The sequence below is a fragment of the Leptonychotes weddellii genome, chromosome 12 (assembly GCF_054177405.1).
Source record: "Leptonychotes weddellii isolate Sample4059 chromosome 12, ASM5417740v2, whole genome shotgun sequence".
Classification (NCBI taxonomy): Eukaryota; Metazoa; Chordata; class Mammalia; order Carnivora; family Phocidae; genus Leptonychotes; species Leptonychotes weddellii.
In genome coordinates, this window is record NC_138380.1 from 48,087,795 (window position 1) to 48,106,994 (window position 19,200).

A 19,200-nucleotide genomic window follows, 5' to 3' on the forward strand; every position below is an offset into this window, starting at 1 on the left:
TTATAGGGCTATAGAACATTAATTTCAAGAGGACCTGAAGATTTAAAAAAAAGGGAAAATAAGATGCATGAGGAGCAAGAATTACCTGAGAAATGAAATCTTAAACCTCTTGACTGTAAGAATATTGAAAAACTTGGACATCTTGACAAGTTTCTAGACTTTGTTCTTTGAGTACTTTTAAGAAAAACATCAACAACTTTCTGATGGGGTGAGTGAAGGCCTTGTCCTAGAGCCTGGAGGTGAGATAGAGGGTCTTTGAGGGTTTCCTTCACACTGTATTCGAAATGAAATTGACATGTGACTGTTGTCTCTATAAAGTCAGTTCTGGTGCTGATGTCCTCAACCCATGAACCATGAGGGTTTTTCCATGTAAACTGCAGACAATATGGAAGACATAGAAATGAATGGACTTTCTCCTTCATTCACCTCTGCACATTTTATTTGCTTTATTTCCCTTATTTACATTTTATTTGCTTTCCCTTCACCTCAGATGCCCAGTTTGACACAGGAAACAGGTATTTCTTTATAGTTCAGTGAATTTCTAATTTCCTAGAATGGCTGTAGAATAATTTATTACAAATAATAAAATACTCTGGTACATGGAAAGTTGCCATAAGTATGTACATGAATTATCAATTTTCAAAGAATCTGAATATATAAAAAGTACAATCTGTTTTTAAATATAAACTATAGAGGCCCTATCTGATAAGACACAAAGTTCATGTAGAATCATGAGGCCCTGAGAGTCTTCAGCTTTATTATTGTGGGAATAGATTACTGGCTTAAATCTTTCTAGTCTCTTTGGCATAGGATGGAGGTTGCTTACAAAACACAAATCCTCGGTGCAACTTGAATCTTCTCTCATAAAATAAATTTGAGAAAGGTAACAGCTTTGTTCAGTTTTCATATTGTCTCCCTAATGTGTACCTGTTAAGAATCTCTATAGTACACCTTCTCAGTTTGGTACTAACTGATTTTTTTGTTCTTGTAAATTGTTTCTTTTTTGTTGTTGTTCTTTTAAAAGGAAAATGGGGGCACCTGGGTAGCTCAATCAGTTAAGCATCTGCCTTCAGCTCAGGTCAAGATCTCGGGGTCCTGAGATTGAGTCTCATGTAGGGCTCCCTGCTCAGCAGGGAGTCTTCTCCCTCTCCCTCTGCACTCTACCTTCCTCCCTCCCTCTATCTCAAATAAATAAAATCTTTAAAAAATAAAAGGAAAATGGATTTCTGTTCCTTTAAAAAGAAATGCTGTTCTCAAATCTCCGAGTTTCTAAAATTACCATATTTCCTAGTGAGTTTTGGGTCTTTGGGCATGTTTAATGTTGTACTTTAGTGCAAACATGATTTTGTCGTGTCCAGCTGTATTTCCAGAAACTTGTTTAAATGTGTGATATCAGTCAGGCTTTTTTGGAGGAGCAAATTGGAAGGAGCAACAGATTCTGAAATTCATGAAGACAAGATACTGTGTCAATAGAGTTGACAATCTAGTAATTTTAGCAAGACCACAGTTTTACTGGAACATCAGCTGCTAAAGTTACTGGAGACAATGCTGAAGGATGAAAAAACTCTTTTCTCTTTCTCTTCTTTCTTTCTCTCAGAGATCTTGTGTGTCATCTCCCCAGACAGTTGGAAGATTTAAAGTGAGATCATCAGATGTCCTTGTCTGTATTTTAAAATGCTGTACCACCTTCCTCAAGCAAAACTAGCATCCTATCAGAAAAAAAAAAAAAATTAAGTCATTTTTCTGTGTGAGAGTGTGTACTTCAGGTAGTCTCCTAAGTGTGAGGAAGAAATGTTAGTGAATGGCAATTTGTTGATTATAATCACTGCATGTTAATCTCTCAACAGCATGTTTCAATCAAAGTCTTGCTTCATTGAAAGGGTGCAGTGCCACAGAATTGCTGTAATTGACAAGCACATGTCTGAAAGGAACAGTCTTTGAGCAGGAGAATTTTTGCCTTTAACATACCTATAATTGAGCTTTCTCTCATTTCTCTTTGCAGTCTTTCTCATTATAACCCTCCCCTCCCATTTCCCATTATCCTCATTTTCTGCCCTTGGGGCTTTCTTGATCTACAATTGAAACCATTCTTTTCATTCTGTTTGCAGCTTTTTGCCTTATACGTAAGGCTGCTGCTTGGCTGGCAGGCCTTCCCCATATCTTTCAATAAATATGAAATTAGACGGAATTGTTAAATATGAGTGAACAGAAACTGTGGAAAACTAAAATATCTTGTAATCCCGAAAATATCTTATTGTAATCTGAATAGCGCTGGGAAATTATTTTTAGAGCAATTCTGTATCCTCTTCTGCTTCAGACTTCCTGTTCTTGTCTGTTTTCTGCATACAAGATACTTTGTGAATCTTTTAAATCCTTTAATCCTGTAAATGAGCATCACTTAGTGTGAAGATGAAAAGTACAAGTTAGAATTGCCTTTTGCATACCTGGCTGGGTATTTCTACTTAAATTCTCAGCCTTAAGTGAGCATAGTTTTTGGTGAATGAGTGGTATATATCAGGACTCCAGATAGATAGTTCTAATATTAAAGCATCTGGTATACTACTTCAATAATTACATCCCTTCAATGTGCCTTAAATATACTTGTTATGAAGAGAGATTTGTATAGTACTTGAAGCAAGTTAGGTTTTTTCCCCTAAATTTTCTTCCTTGCTTGATATCACAAATCTTGTTTTTGTGTAGCAGGCTTAAAGATACCATAAATAGTGTCATGTGTTTTGTTAAGAAAAAAGAACGCAGTGAAGGTATTTTCAATTTTGGACCTTATTCCCTAGAGTTGGACATATAAAATGTAAATTCTTGTTGTCTTGTTTCAGTTTGATCTGAATTTAAAGGCATTGCAAGCCATTTTTATTTACCACTGTGCTGACTTTTGTAAAAATATTTTAGTTAGCTCAAGTTCTGCCAGTGCTGATTGGCATAATGCAAGCACACGTCTCAGAATTATTATGACAATTTACTCTATTTTACAGTCTTCTAGGGAGGGTGTTTGTTCTTTGGGAAAAAAACATGCAAGGCAAATGTGTCTTCATCAGCATATTCTGGAAATCCACAGTAGTGAGATCAGGATAAATTCACAATACTTATCTCTTGGTAAATGTACTTTGCCTGCTTTTGATAATAGAGAAGCTTGAGAAGCAGACATTACTCCTTGTGTGTTTGAGCTCCTAAGAATTTTCTGTGTGTATATATTATTTGTTATTAGGCATGGCTGCGCGTAACAGAAAAACGGATGGTAACTTAAACAAGGTATATACTTCTCTCTCATGTGAAAATAAAAATAGAGAAATGCAGTGTAGAGCTGGTCAGGCCACTCTGGAATCAGCCAGGACTGAGATTCCTTCCAGCTCTTTGCTCCAGTGTCCCTGGAGTCTGACCTCCATCTCATAAATCAAGATGGATACTAGCTAGCATCACAGTCCAGGTAGCAGGATGGAGCAAGTCAAGAACACACCTGTACATCACACACGGCTTCTGCTTTTATCCCATGGACCAAAACTTAGTCATAACCACATCTAGCTGCAAGTGAAGCTGGGAAATATACTGTTTGGTTTTAATATATGTGGAGAGCGGGGGTGCCTGGGTGGCTCAGTAGGTTAAGCATCTGCCTCCGGCTCAGGTCATGATCCCAGGGTCCTGGGATTGAGCCTCATATCTGAGGCTCCCTGCTCAGCGGAGAGTCTGCTTCTGCCTTCCCCTTTTCTTGTGCTCTCGATCACTGTCTCTCTCCCCCTCTCAAATAAATAGATAAAATCTTTAAAAAATATATTTTTCACAAAACATATGAAACATATGCTAAAAAATATTTCCTATATTATGACTTCAACTAAGCTTAACAATAGCACACATTCAATTTGTTCTCATAAAAATAACTTATAGTATATAATTATATTATATTCTTTGTGATATTTCAGAACTCTTATGTACCTGTTACATACCTACTGTGTGGGTCAAATCACCATAAATCATGTGATTTCAATGCTAGGAGAAAGGCCTAAGGATGTTCTTCGGTGTGTAAGTAGTACATTTATTTTGAAACAAAACAAAACTGACTTATTAGAATCATTTGAGACAAAGGAGTTTGTATGAATGCCTTTAGCCAAAAAGACAAAAATACCTTAACCAGTGACAGGTAATACATTTTTAATGGCTTGATTACTGAGATGTCGGAGTAATAGGTATATGTGATCACTGAGGTGAGGAACAGACAAGACTTTGATGTGGAAGTCAGTTTTTTTTTTTTCTTTTAGGAAAGAGAGGACAAAATAAAATGTGACTAACAATTCTCAGTATCTGTGATGTTTAATATGGAGAAGTTTAGAAGGAAAGGAACAGTTTTATGGTTTGACCATTTTAAAAGATTGTTTCAGTTTCTACCTTTACACTTCAACTTTAAAAAATATAAATATGTGTAAATGGTCATTAAAAGATCTTAAAAGAGGGGTGCCTGGGTGGCTTTGTCAGTTAAGCACCGGACTCTTGATTCTAACTCAGGTCATTATCTCAAGGTTGTGGGAAGGAGCCCATCTCTGGCCTGCTTAAGATTCTCTCTCGCCCTCTGCCCCTCCCCCTACCCCTCCCCATCCCTCTCCCTGCCACGCCCCCCCGCCCCCCCGCCGTGCTTGTACTTGTACATGTGCTTTCTCTCTCTCTCTCAATAAAATAAAATAGATCTTAAAAGCATTAGGAGTTTGTGGACTAACTTAATCCTTCCATGTGATTGTCAGTTCTACGTTTAGAAAAGGAAATTGGCTGATCCCTTATAGATATTTGCTATTTACCAAGTGTTTGCTAGAAAATAAAAATGAAATTTGAGTAGGAATAAAGGAACTCCAGCATGCTGGTGTATAGATGGAAAATGACTTTATAGGGGCATTTTTGGCAATTCAAAAATAAAAAGACTAAGTTCCTGCATCTGTGGCACTTCTCCCCATCCAAAACCAGGACTCTGTGGCTTTCCTGCACATCCATTACCTCCACGTCTGGTATGGACCATTTGGATTCACAGCCTTAGAAGAGTAGAGTGCAGTGAAATCCGGACTTGGGCATCAGCCCACCTTGGGACCTAGCCCCCTTCTGATATTAACTTGCAACAACTCTGTAGTTTTTCACCCTACTTAGCTCAGGCTTGATGTCATCATCCCACTTAGAGAGTATCCCTCCTAGAAAGAATATGAGGAGCACAGATCATGTGGGTAAAGCTCCTGGTACAGCACACCGTACGTGGTCAATAGAGGGTGGCTGTTTTGAAGATGTTGGAAGAGAATACCTACTATCTTCCCTTCTCTACTTTTCCTCGTTGCCCATCAAAGCTGCCGTTGGCTTCCTGGTGCACACTAAGGAATAGGTGTGGTTCAAAGCAAATTTGGGGCTCTCTAGGGCTAAAATGTGTGCTGGGGAGGGGATGAGGGTGGTAGTGGGGATAGAGGTTTGTTCAGACATGCCCATGAATGGAATATTTATCAGCTTGGGGCTGTAGGCCCCTATGTGGTCCTTTTATGATCTCACTGATTAAATTCCAAACCCTGTGAAAGTTGAGGCCTTAAAACTTGGCCTTCTCCATGGCAGTGAGCACAGCGCTCAACCCCAAGCAATAGGTGTTCAGTCAGTGGTCGTGACCAAACCTTTCTTTGTGACCCTGAAGTACTAGTCTCCCTTTCATCGGTGTGAGAAAGAAACCAGCTGTGTGTTACTGAAAAGAACTCCAATGACTGTTCTGGAACCCAGAGCACAAAGGCGTCCCAGCTGTCAGTCACTGGATGAAATATTTGTCCTAGAAATATTTTTAAACATGGGCTGTACAGTAAAGTAAGTTTTCTAATATTGGACATTTTCAGTTTGTGTAAGGTTTGTGCCAGGTTGTTTAGAAAGAGGCTTAGTTATGTTTGTGTTTATTTTTTAAAGATTTCCTTTTTTTTACAAGATTTTATTCATTTATTTGTCAGGGAGGGGGCAGGGAGGGGGAGAGAGAGAGAGAGAGAGAGGGAACACAAGCAGGGGGAGCAGCAGGCAGAGGGAGAAGCAGGCTCCCCGCCAAGCAAGGAGCCCCATGCAATGCGGGGCTCGATCCCAGGACCCCGGGATCATGACCTGAGCCGAAGGCAGATGCTTAACCCACTGAGCCACCCATGCGCCCCTAAAATATTTCATTTTTAAGTAAGCTCCATGCCCAATGTGGGGCTCAAACTCACAACCCCTAGATCAAGAGTCACACACTCCACCAACTGAGCCGACCAGGCACCCTAGTTGTGTTTAATTTAAACCAGTAAATTGGTAGAGGATCTTTTTATCTTTAATATGTGTAGTTATCTTTCTTAGCTTTAAATTAAGGCAATTGACTATTGCCTCAACTTGGAGGAAAATAACTTCTCTCTCATAGGTCTAGAATTTCTGTTAAGGAGAAACAAAAAATAAAATTTTACTCATCTGAACTCAGTGATAATGATTCAGTGACCAGGGTGGAAAAATTAACATTCAGAATGGTGATATATTTCAAGTTTTGGAAGAAAGCTGATAATAGAGATTCTTCTTGGTGCCTGGGAGATAAAAATATCATACCTTGTCTTAAGTTGATTCCACTGTTAGGAGTTACTGCTTCAAATAACCATGCCCCAGACTTCTAATTTAAGATTTAATGTTTAAATTAATTTTTTCTTCATTTCATGAAATTTTGGAATGTTTAATTAACAAGCACTTAGGAACACAGTTTGTATCTTTAAGAATGCATTCTGTGATGTTAATCATACCAGATGGAGCAACTCCGAGAGTCGATTGTGTTAGACTGAGTGACTCTTGCAACTGGTTATTAATTTTTGTTGGTAGATGGTGGCAGATTGGTATTGAAGACTCCATACCCATGACACTTCCCACGTTCTAATCTATACTGTTAGATAAAATGATACTTAGATTGATCAGGAAGAAATGTTTCCTCCCAGCTTATTTGTGAGAGCTGCAGTTACTAATCAGCAAGCTATAACACCTGCAAGAAGAGTCGGCTTTGGGGAAAAACTGTGATGGATGGTGTGAGGGCGATTATCAGAATATCCTTAGTTCCTTTTAGTCTAACTTGGGTATGCCCCTAACATTTTCCAAGGAGCATCTCTCCAAAGCCGTCAGACAGGGACCATCCACGCACCAAATCCTGTGGCCTTTGGATGCGGATGAAGGCTGATGAACCTCCCTCCAGCAACTTTTGACACTCAGGATCTGCTCTCCTTTCCATCATCCTTTCTTATTGGCTTCTGTTACATTTGTGTCTCCCTGTTCTCCTGTTTCTCTCTCTCTTCTCTTCCCCCTTCCTGAACTCATCTTTCTCTTAGCATTGCCCAAATGTGAACATACACCCCAGCTCAACCCTCAGTTCCCTGCTTACAACTTCCTAGGATTGTATCTGAGAGTTTTTGTTGTCCCAGCCACCCTCTTTATACCTTCTTTGTATGGTAGCTCCAGTAGTCATCCAGACCTCTTTTGGCAAGCTCTGGTCTTTGATATTTCTGCCCAGAAATATGGGTACTCAAGCTCAATGTATTTAAAAAGTAAACTCACCTTCCCTCTCCTTATTTTTCCTTTATCCAGTCTGACTGTCCTGATGCAGCAAGTGTAATCTGTATCTCTTGTCATTTCTCCCCTTGAAAATTTCCATTCACTTCCCTTTTCCTATAAAACAAGCCCCAGGCTTCTTGCTCTAGGGCTCAAAGACCCTCCAGGAATTGGCTCCAACCTACTTTCTAGCTTTACTTTGCAGTTATATATGTGATCCCTTCCATTACTGTTTCCAAACTATACCATAGACCAAGACTCATAAAACTCACCTGTCCACAGACCACTACTAAGAACAAGTGAAGCCGATGAGGGCAGAACCGTGATAAACTGCAGAGTGTGCCCAGCATGAAAAGGGCAGCTCAGCACTACACCATGGTGCCTTATGAGATGTGGGCCTGGTGTTGCCAGATCTTCTGATTTTTATGTTTCGTTTTGTTTAAAGATTAATTTATCTATTTTAGAGAGAGTATGGCAGAGGGAAACAATCTCAAGCGGACTCCGCACTGAGCGTGAGCCCGACCCTGAGATCATGACCTGAGCCAAAATCAGTAGTCATATGCTTAACTGACTGAGCCAGCCGGGTGCCCCTAAATCTTCTGATTTTTAAACATCTTTAAGGGCTAGACAAGGCCCAGAGGCCACAGGTTTGTGACTCAACCACAGACACACACGCAGTCACTCCTTTGCTCACATTTATTTCACCTGTTTGTCCACCGATTCTTCTTAGAAGTGCAGGGGTGATCTCACATGACGTGTTGGAGTTTCCTTTCCTGGCATGTTGGAGTTTCCTTCATCCCTTAGAACATTTATGATTGGTGCTGCCCAGTTGAAGTGTTGCCTTATTTAGTTCATTTCACGGGGACAAACGTCTTGGCTCCCTGACTAATTACGAGCTTGAAGCCATGGATCACTCTGTGCTTTCTTGTCTCTCACCCCCAAATCCCTTAGCAAATGCCTTCTGCATAGTCTGTTCTCAGTACTCGGTTTTCCTTGGTTGATTGGTAGCACTTGGAGAATTGGGACAGGCTCTAAATATTATTTTATGAAAGAACAGGTGGTACTTATTGAGTGCCGAATGTATACCAGGTTCTCTGCCAGGTGCTTGAGAATACACTATGCTATTTCATCCTGACTGCAATTCTGCTAGGTGTGGATATGATACCCACTTTAGAGCTGACTTAACTAAGGCCCACAGAGGTTCAGGACCGTGCCTAAGGCTATCCAGGTAGAAATTCAGCTCTCTGATTCCCTTAGTACTTTCCCCACTGTTTTCTAAGCTTCCCAGCAGGTTTAACAGACACACGCATGAGCCACAAATGGGTTGTAATTATAAGTGTGCCTAGACGCTGAGAGCAGCTGAGGGCTGGGACAGCAGGAGCTCAGGGGGCCTGTCACCTCTCTCCCTGCCCAAGGGTGACTTGCAAACATGACCCTTGGTGTGGAGAACATGGGCAAGCCCTGGGTTTATTAGTCCATGCTCCGTCTAGTGACGTTTTTAAAAGGCAGCCTGTGGAATGTAATATAGTTCAGAACATAATTCCTGTTGTATTCAAATTATTTTTTCCTAAGGAATGATGGGATTCCAAAACCAAACTTTTCAAGTTACAATAAAAGCAGATTGCACTATTTGAAGAGTGCCACCCAAGCTCTGTGTGTAGTAAGCTCTGTCATGAAAGAGATGACTTTTAAAATTCAACGTAGAAACAGCATTCAATGAATAAGCATTTCTTATGTAACCAATAAGGAAAAATAAAATGAGATCTCAAGATTTGGTCATTTTAGAATGACTAAGCAATACTCTGGTGAATTGTAAAAATGTGCCGGAATTGAGTGAATTTAAAAGCTGTGGTAAACAGTTGCACTTGAGGTCATGAATATTGCTTTCAGAAATGTAAAATAAACTGAGAAAAAAAGCATAGCTCTTGGCGGCATAGCACTTTAACCTGTGATTCAGACATGAACGTTAATTTTTTTTTATTTTGTGCTTCATCAAATTACATGGTACATTTTGGCACTGCTTCTCAAAAAATAATGGCAAGTTGTAATATTCCAGGACCAGAAACAAGAACTTTCAAGTATGGAGTTTTTCTTGGCTTCTCGAAATAAAGTTTAAGTAGAACTTACTTTAGAGTGCCTTAAATTCCATTGCATCTGAAGTAGAAATATAGGTGAAACAAAACTGCTAACAGTACTTAAGGGAATATGGGTCACTATAGAAATGCTGAATATTCACATTACCATACTTAGTTTAAATAGCGACTATAGGCAGTTGTCTGTTAAAATTCTTATCATTTGCTTTCTTGGCAATTCACTTACACCAAAAAAAAAAAAAAAGCATTAAGCTTAGACCTTTTTGAAACATTTAGATCCGTTCCTCTGATTTGATTACATTTACATAACAGAACCCTATAAAAAGGATCTGTACCAAACCAATTACTAGTCCACCTGACACAACTCTAGGATGCTCTAGAAACACTTGTGTTTTACAGAAATAAATGGAAGTTTTTAGTGCTTGATACACTTAGAATGAGAAAATATTTTAATATCTGCGTAAAAGAAAAATACATTCAAGTAAAATCAAATGAAAATGGACAATTCTTTTCTTATACCTTAAAATTAAAACAGTAACAGATGAGAGAGAAAAGTCCTGTATTAACTAACATCATTACAGTAAATAGTAGACGTGGATTTTAGAGTCATTTCTATCAAAGCTTTAGATTTTGACTACACCTTGATGTATTTTAAGTGAACATAGTGCTTAAAACTGTAATATATTTGCTTTCCAGTTTTGATTGTTATCAGCATGTTTCTTTTACACTGCAAGAGTACTTCCTATATTTAAAAAGCCACAACATAAATATTCTTTGATTTGGGGGAGTGGGGGGTATTCCCAAAAGGATGGCTGAATATTTTTGTCCGTGATGAGCCAGGAATTTGTGATTAGATTTAGTGATTGATTTAATGAATAGAATTTCAAAGGAAAGGTTTTCTGTCTATTAATACCTAGGTATTCACAGAGTTAGAAAGCATAATGAATATATCTTTTTATTCAGAATGTTAGTGTATATGGCAACTATGAATCTGTTTAAACAAAAGATGCTTTTATACACAAAGGTGCTTTTCTGCCTAGAGTCTTAAATTACTGTTAATTAAGCACTATATAATATAATAGATAATTATAGCATTTTAATGGGGATGCTAGAGGATGTGCTAGTCTTTCTAAATGGCTATTGTTGGCTAATAGTCTTCGGGGGATCATTTATATAGCCATTGTGGTTCTAAAAATATCTCTGAATACCAAGGGACAGCCTTTTTTAATACATGGCTATTATAAAATGCATTTTTATTTCAAGTGTGTCATTTTGATTATATCATTCAATTACTTTCATACACAGCAAAAAAATACCAGTGCTGGAAAAGAGTAAGGGAAAGCTCTTTATATAGAGAAAAATTTCATAACAATATGGTAGTTAAGTAGGGAAAGATTTGAATCAAGGGTATTGGGAATCTGTTCTGTTGATGAGGATTTTTAGCAGTTCAGTAGGATTTTAACTGGAGATGTTTTTATGTAGCCTTGTTGTTTTTATTTTAATTACTATTTCTATGGCAAAGAGATAATTAGGTAAATGCTGTTGAATATTAAATATGGTAGTTGCTTAGGGGAAAGCATTTCTGGGTCAAAGCCCTTAACAAAATATTGTCATATGTGAGCTCATTAATTGAATTGAATGCCAAATGGTTTTGCCACCATATAAACCAGACTCTTAAAGTCACTCAGCTCATTATCCAAGGCTGTTCCAGAATGGAATGACTGGTTATGTCAAAGTTTAATGGCATTCTTTTTCATCTCAGTTGCTAATGGAGTAAATTTTGATTAGAGAATAGTTCCAACCTCCTTAAATCAGCTAAGTGTTAAATCAGCTAAGTGTAAGAACATTCCAAACAGGCTGAACCTATGTCCCATCAAGCATTTTGAATGCTGAATGCATGAGGTTCTCAGGGCTCTCACCCAGTGGCTTCTGTATATCTCCAGCTCTGATCTCTAAGAGCCCACAGAGACCCCTAAAATAGATTCTAGGCTACTCTGTGGTTCTTGCTGCCTGTACTAACACTGGATGCAAAAAAGACTCAATTTCTAATGAGAGCAGAGAACTTGAGGATGTTCATCAACTGTACAGAGCAGTGTTAGAATCGGTGAACATCCCTGTTCAGTAGTGTCCCAGAGTGATAGTTTTTAAGTTGTATTTCAAAATGTCCTGGGGGTTCAGACATTATGCCACTGTTTGATTTTTCTTGACACTATTTTAAAAACTGTGATGAAGGACACACAAAGCTTCAAAATGTGTATTTCAAGGTTTTCATTAGGATAACCAAGTGATGAACTTCTTCTGCTATGTTTAACTAGTTTTGAGGGCAGATCTTAGAATACAGGTTCTCCTTCCTTTTCGGGCAGATGAATATTTGAAACTGCATGGAATCTTTCCTGTGAATTTGGAAATTATGTTGGAGGTCACAGCTTGCCAGTAACTTTTGTAAACCGGGCCTCTAGGAGAGGGCTCCCAGGCCTTCTGGGAGTGCGGGCTGTGTGTGTGCTCTCACAATAAATTGTCCAACTGGCCAGACTCCCATAGTTATCTTCAGCATAGAGCTGTAGAACTCTATGCCAGGCTCTTCTTTCCCTTTACACACTTACAATGGATAGGTCTTAGTTTCTGCCTAGCAAGGCCCAGACACATCTGTTTGAGAACTTACTTTTACAACTAACAGTAAGCTGGAGCAGTAACTGTTAATATATTGTGGTGTGATTAAATTTTAAGTGTCGGCTTATTTTACAAATAGGTGCCATTTGTCAAACTTATTTTTTTAATAAGGAATACTGTTACTTAGCATAAATAGATATCTTTGAATAAAAAAACTTTCTTAATACTCTTCATTAGCATCTCTGGTTCATTTCACTTAAGGGCATTTTGCAATTAGAAAGCAAGTTTTGTTTTTTTTTAACATGACCATTTGCAACCACTTATTGGTGTAAATTGGGATTATCTTTATGTTCTGCAATCAAACAAAACAGAATTAACTGGGGACAGCTGATAAGGAATGGAGATGTCATTCACTACCTCTTTATATCAGAGTTTTGTGTTCGTAAACATAGCCTTGTTTTGCATTGATCGGTTTTTATAGTAAACGTTATTGGTTATTTCTATAAATTCTGGAATTTTTCCAGTCTTCAACATAGACATGCAGAGCTCTATATAGGGCAATTCTTTCTACTTACACATTTAGTATAGCTCTTGGAGAACATAAATGCTATTGCGTGTACAAGCTCATTATTCTTACAAGTGATTAATTACTATTTCAAATTACTGGAAATTTGATGTCTGGATGTAAAAGACATGAAAATGATATAATAGTAAAGTGAATTTTAAGTTCAGGAGGTTGGATAAAGACTATTATGGCAAGAGCTCTACTTCGCATTCTGCATGTAATTTTTTCTATCAGTTTGGAAATTGTATTGCAGGGTCAGAGTTTACCTGTTTAGCTGTTCCATATTACATGTAAGCTGGACTTTTCCAAAAACACACAAGGCCAAGAAGCAATAAAAATCAAAGCTGTTTTTGTCAGTTGAGGAGGTAGGGAAGGGATTGGGAAGGAGTATATTGTGATATGTTATACCTGCTCCCGTATTAAACGGGACTTAGCTCTGTCTCTCTCCACAGCAGTAACATCACCCACCACTTTCGCAACTTCTTACAGATGCATTTGAGAGAGAAACATGAATGGCTTCAGAACCTGTTATGTGTCCTCTAAGTTTTATTATCCATTGTTCTTGCCCTAGACTTAGGTAAATGGCTATAGAAAGCCTTGATTTATTAGAACATGCAGGCTTCATTCCCTGTAGAACTGGAGCATATACCCCAGAAATAATGTAAAATTTATCTTTAAAAGGACATTATTTATGCACTGGTTTTTCATAACATCTTTACCCACAAAAATAAATGATGTTTTAGGGAGTGAAAAAGATGACAAAAGTTGTATGTTTAGAGAGCCTTGCAACAAAAAAATAATCCCATTGCTTGAGGTATTCTGTGTAAGGAGCTCAAAAAATCTTCAACAAATAATGTATTTTGTGGCTAAAATTCTCCTATCCTAACCCCTCCCACACCCACCACCATTTATCGTATTTCTGTTTGAGAGCCTGAATAAGCAGTTGCCCTTCTTGTCACTGGTGTGCTTACCTTGTGTTTGTTTTTCTTTCTTCGCAGAGACGCTCCTTGATGATTTCCTTCTCACGTACACGGTCTTCATGACGACTGATGACCTGTGCCAGGCGCTGCTGAGGCAATATCCTTCATTAACTTCAGGATGCTGCATCGGCTTCCTCTCAGACAGGCGTCTCGCATTAGGAATTAACTGCCTTTCTTAATTTACTCAGCCCCTCAGTAGAGTGTGGATATGTTAAATATTAATGTAATGATATCCAAGGTAAAAGATGAAATGAGACAGAATAGACAGGGGGACCTGGAAGGCAGATCTGCTGTTTTCGCCTTCTGGGTTGTGGGTAAATTGTACCGTTTGTATTAGGTTTTCTTCAAACGTAGGTCTCAAGACTTGAGAAATCTGGAGGTAAGTTTGGTCCACTGGGTAAAGCCCAGAGTCAAGAGGTTGAGTTGGACGGGCAATAAGTGAACTTGTAAGACAATCGGGCGGTTAGCGCCAGGGGACTTGGGCAGGAAAACATACGTACATAAAACCATGTTTCTCTGCAAATGTCCTGAGGCCAGATGAGCCGTCCCCCACATGGGAGGTCAAAACTACCCCCTAAGCAACTGTCAGCTTTCAGAAGCTTTGTGAAGACATGCTCGGTTAGAATGACAGATGTGATGAGAAGGTGAATGACCAGGTAAGGAAGCTTTGTGATTTGATACATGAACTAGAAGTGATGTAACAGATGAACGGCCAAAAAACCAAGCCAAATAAACTTACTCAGAGTCTCCGTTCGGGCTTCTTGACTCACAGTGTGCAAGGAAGGTGCTTGAGAAGCATTTAAGAAGCCTGTTAACTGTCAGGTATTTATCAAACCAAACTGAAGAGTCCGCTAGAGCCAGGTGAACATTTTTAGGAAGATGGAATTTTTTTTTTTTGGCATATACCTGAGTTTTATTGAGCCCTAACAGTAATGGCCTTGGTAGTATTCTTTTCCTGTTAAATAATTGTTACATTTCCCCCCTACTTGATAGCCTTTTCCTGCTTAAAAGAATACCTTAAAACTCCATAAAGGGTGTAACTGAAATAAAATTTCTCTTAATAAACATATAAACTAGAAATCGTGATTACTTGTTAGTGCTTTGCTATGTGCACATGGCCACGCAAAGCTACAGATCTTGGGAAGCTTTTTCAAACCAGTTCATAAAACTGATCTTGAAACATTATTCATTTTGAATTTGGAGAATTTCAAAACCAGACTTCTTCCACAGCTTCCAAGTGGGTGTTACTAAGAAATTCTGCAATAATTACAAGGTTTTCAAGTTCTCCTTCTTTAACAGCGTTTTAGAAAAATAACTCTGAGCTAATTTCTTCTACATTAATGCTAACGGCTTTTCCAAAAGTATTTACCATCTATTAAACCATACAGTTTGCTTCATAGCAAATAGATGCCTTCAAACCATTGTTTTTAAATAGGATCCAAATAGGCACACCTGGGTGGCTCAGTCAGTTAAGCATTTAACTCTTGATTTTGGCTCAGGTCATGATCTTAGGATCCTGAGACAAGCCCCGTGTCGGGCTCCACGCTAGGTGTGGAATCTTCTTAAGATTCTCTCTCTCCTTCTGCCCCTCCCCACATCCCTCTCTCTCTCTCTAAGTAAAAATAAATAAATAGGATTCTAGTATTATTTGTGGTTATTATTGAGTAATTTAATGCCTTGTAGAATTTCCCTGAAGAATCTCTAAAACTTCACTTGGATATGACCATGTTTTGAGTCTTTGACTAAGGCTATAAAATTTTATATTTTGTCTGTTAAGAGAAAAACTAGGAAAAAATGGGTGCTTTAACTGATTCTTTGTGTGTTTGCCTGAGTTTATTTCTCATGTAGAAATAAAAAAAAATCAAATGGCCTGAATGTATTTTTGCAGGTTGGGGAGACAGTGATTAAAGTATGTTTTAAAATATTTACAAAGGCCGACATAGATACACCTATTTTGCAGTTGTATATCAGCATTAAAGAGTGAAGAATCCTGTCCAGCAACCCCAAAGCCTACCTGTCTTTGGTATCATAGCATGTCCTTTTCCTACGTAACTTTCCAGTATGCTCACGATAGTCAGAAATAATAATTTAGGGAACAAAAACACTAAGTTGGTTTGGAGAATGCCAAGCTTCTGTCTCATTCCCAAGGCTTTAAGCACATTGCTTTTGAGGTTGTTATTTTTATGTAATTTGAACTGCACAGTTAGCCACTGTTAACTTTCAACATATATCATTTCGGGTGATGACATTTTTCTTATAAATAAGCATAGTTAATGGAAATGGATGATCCCAACATATTTTCTTACTTGCTTTCCTACTCAACAGTACATTGTGAATGTTCACTGTCTATAAATGCACTACTAGACGATCAGTTTTATGGCTGTAGATTGCCTATTAACTGATATGTGATAATTTAGTTAACTATCCACAGTGTTTGATGCATTTAGGTTACTCCTATTTTACTTTTTTTTATTCCAATGAAGATGAAAAGTAGCAGTCCTTTTTAATTATGTTTACAAGTTTATCCAGTCTTTTTTTCCAAGCGAAGTCCTGGGTGTGGGCATTTAAATCATATCACGAATTATACTCCAGAAATCGGTGCTCCTTGGGGCTAATTGAGAAGTGACTGCTTTTATAAATTGTGAATTTCTGAAGATCAGAGGATATCTGGCCTAGTTCTGATGTAATTTTTATGGAAAGTATCTACCTAACGTAGTGAGGGCAACTCTGCTGTAGCCACCCTTGAAATTCGTGGGCCACTTAGAATGTCTTCATGCTGGCATCGACCCGTGCCTGTCAGCAGCTGTCAATGCAAATCATCTCATTAACCTTCACGACCTGCCACCGGGCGCGTGGAAGTCATTTTCCTGGGTTTACTTACTTTTGCTCTTTCTGGTGCACACCTTTTGCCCTTGCTACGAATACTCTTTTCTTCCCACATGCTTAGGTACTTGCAGATTCTTTGGCAAATGCTTTAGCATGTTTTGTGAAAATAAGAATAAATGGATCTCTTCATATTTTGATTTCCAACAATGCAATATTCTCTCTTAACCATTTCCACCTATTCTGCTAAGAAGTATCAAGGCAAAGAAGAAAACTCAGATGTTCCTTGTCGGAAACGAAAGGTCTTGCATCTTGTGTCCCAGTGGATTGCTCTCTACAAAGACTGGTTACATGAAGACGAACATTCAAAAATGTTCTTAAAGGTAATGTAAAATTTCAAGATATTCTTTGATGCCAAATGACTGATTTTATTTTCAGTTATGTACTTCAAAAATCTCTTTTGTAGGTGGCAGTCATGCAACTTTTTTGTCATATTCAAGCTGTGACTTAAAGAAAATATTAATTTGTTTTGATTTTTGAGGCCTGATACTCTGTACATAGAAATTTCTTTAATTGAAAATAATTCATTATGAAAAAAATGTAGGCAGCCAGGTTTACATTTGCTAATTTAAGGTTATTTTATATTATTCATGGGAATTTTGATTACAGATGAAATAATTAAGGTAGATAAAACATATCTGAAAATTTGACACTATTCAATATGTTGAGATTTATTCTGAGCTTGAACTAACCAGTCCCATATACACAATATTTGGATAAAACATTATCATTTAAAAACTATATTGACAAGACATACATTATGAAAGGTTTTCAGACTGTGATGTATTTTGAGAATTTTAAGCAATAGTAAGAGTAAGTTGCAAAATGGGTACTAACCTAGATTTACATTTGGAATTAGATAAACTGATATATCTGTCTTTCTTTTCTTTCTTTTTTTTTTTTAAGTAGGCTCCATGCCCAGCAAGGAGGAGCCCAATATGGGGCTTGAACTCACAGCTCTGAGATCAAGACCTGAGCTGAGATCAAGGGTCGGATGCATAACCGACAGAGCCACCCAGGCGCCCCTAGATAAACTGATAGGTTTTTCTAATCATTAATAGCTGCAATACCTTTTGAACACAGCTGATTCTCTGGAGACAATATGTAGACAGTTGGACTCCCTTGGCCACCAAAACCATATTAGCTATGCAGGTTAACACAGAGAAAGGGTAGAATGGAATTTGAGCTGGGAGCAGGTCTATTTCAGAATGGACAAGTGTTCAAACTGATTTTGCCTTCCATGAAGGAATTCACTTTGATTTCAAAAGTCAGGTGTCCTTTAGACATCCAGTTCAAAACTGGTTTAACCACTCTGTGCCTAAACTAATGTTATTTTCTTTTTTTAATTTTTTTAAGACTTTATTTATTTGAGAGAGAGAGACAACAAAAGCTGGGGGAGCAGCAGAGGAAGAGGTAGAGGTAGAGGTAGAAGAAGCAGGCTCCTGGCTGAATAGGGAGCATGACGTGGGGCTCGATCCCACTGAGCCCAAGGCAGATGCTTAACTGACTGAGCCACCCAGGCATCCCAAAAACTAATGTTATTTTTAAAACAGCTGGGTAATAGGATTCATTCGATTTTTTTTTTTCCTTTCCAAATGACTATGTGGATATTATTTTTTTAATGTAGAATAGGCATGAAAATCTTGAGTAGTTTTCCAGGTGTCTCTAAGTTTCCAGCATTGACTACTTATGGCCCCTGAAAGCTGTGAGAGCCAAACAGTTGAGTGAAGCACTAGGAGGCGGAATCCCACTTAGGATCTCACTGGTACCTGGTTTAACCCCCTGTATGATTCCGCATTCCACCTATTCCCTCAGCAGGTTAACCATCGTGTAAGTCCTAATCCTTACAAAATAGGCCTTTCAGCTGCCATTTTTCTTTCTCCCCCACCCCCCAGACTATATACAGGAATGTACTGGATGATGTATATGAATATCCAATACTTGAAAAAGAGTTGAAAGAATTTCAGAAGATACTTGGAATGCACCGTCGTCAGTGAGTATTTAATTTTCCGTATTACAGTTAATAAAAGAAAGCAGCAAATGTGATAGAATTTGAGTGTCTTACAAATTTCACCTTGGACCCTTTGAATCTGGGATCCCTTGATTCCTTAGCTTTTCTAGTAGTGAATTGTGTATTTTGTTTTTAGATCAAAATGAATGAACACAAAATCAAGCTTATTGGCTATTTTTTTTATTTTTTCACACTTAATGCCGATTTTTAATTTATGTTTTTATTTATTTTTTTAAATTTTTTATTTTTTTAAATTAACATATAATGTATTGTTTCAGGGGTACAGGTCTGTGATTCATCAGTCTTACACAATTCACAGCACTCACCATAGCACATACCCTCCCCAATGTCCATCACCCAGCCACCTCATCCCTCCCACCCCCCTCCACTCCAGTAACCCTCAGTTTGTTTTCTGAGATTAAGAGTCTCTTATGGTTTGTCTCCCTCTCTAGTTTCCTCTTGTTTCATTTTTTTCCTCTCTTCCCCCATGACCCTCTGCCT

The 19,200-nt window shown here is 38.2% G+C and overlaps 1 protein-coding gene across 2 annotated transcripts in view; it reads left to right on the forward strand.

Moving 5' to 3' along the window:
* RAPGEF5 (Rap guanine nucleotide exchange factor 5) overlaps positions 1 to 19,200 on the forward strand; it is a 154,805-nt gene that overhangs the window by 94,977 nt on the left and 40,628 nt on the right. For both annotated transcript variants that reach the window (XM_081800431.1, XM_081800432.1), the window contains exons 7-9: positions 13,824 to 13,902; positions 16,867 to 17,011; positions 18,584 to 18,681. In XM_081800431.1, the coding sequence (XP_081656557.1) occupies positions 13,824 to 13,902; positions 16,867 to 17,011; positions 18,584 to 18,681 (322 nt within the window). The remainder of the gene's footprint in view (positions 1 to 13,823; positions 13,903 to 16,866; positions 17,012 to 18,583; positions 18,682 to 19,200) is intronic.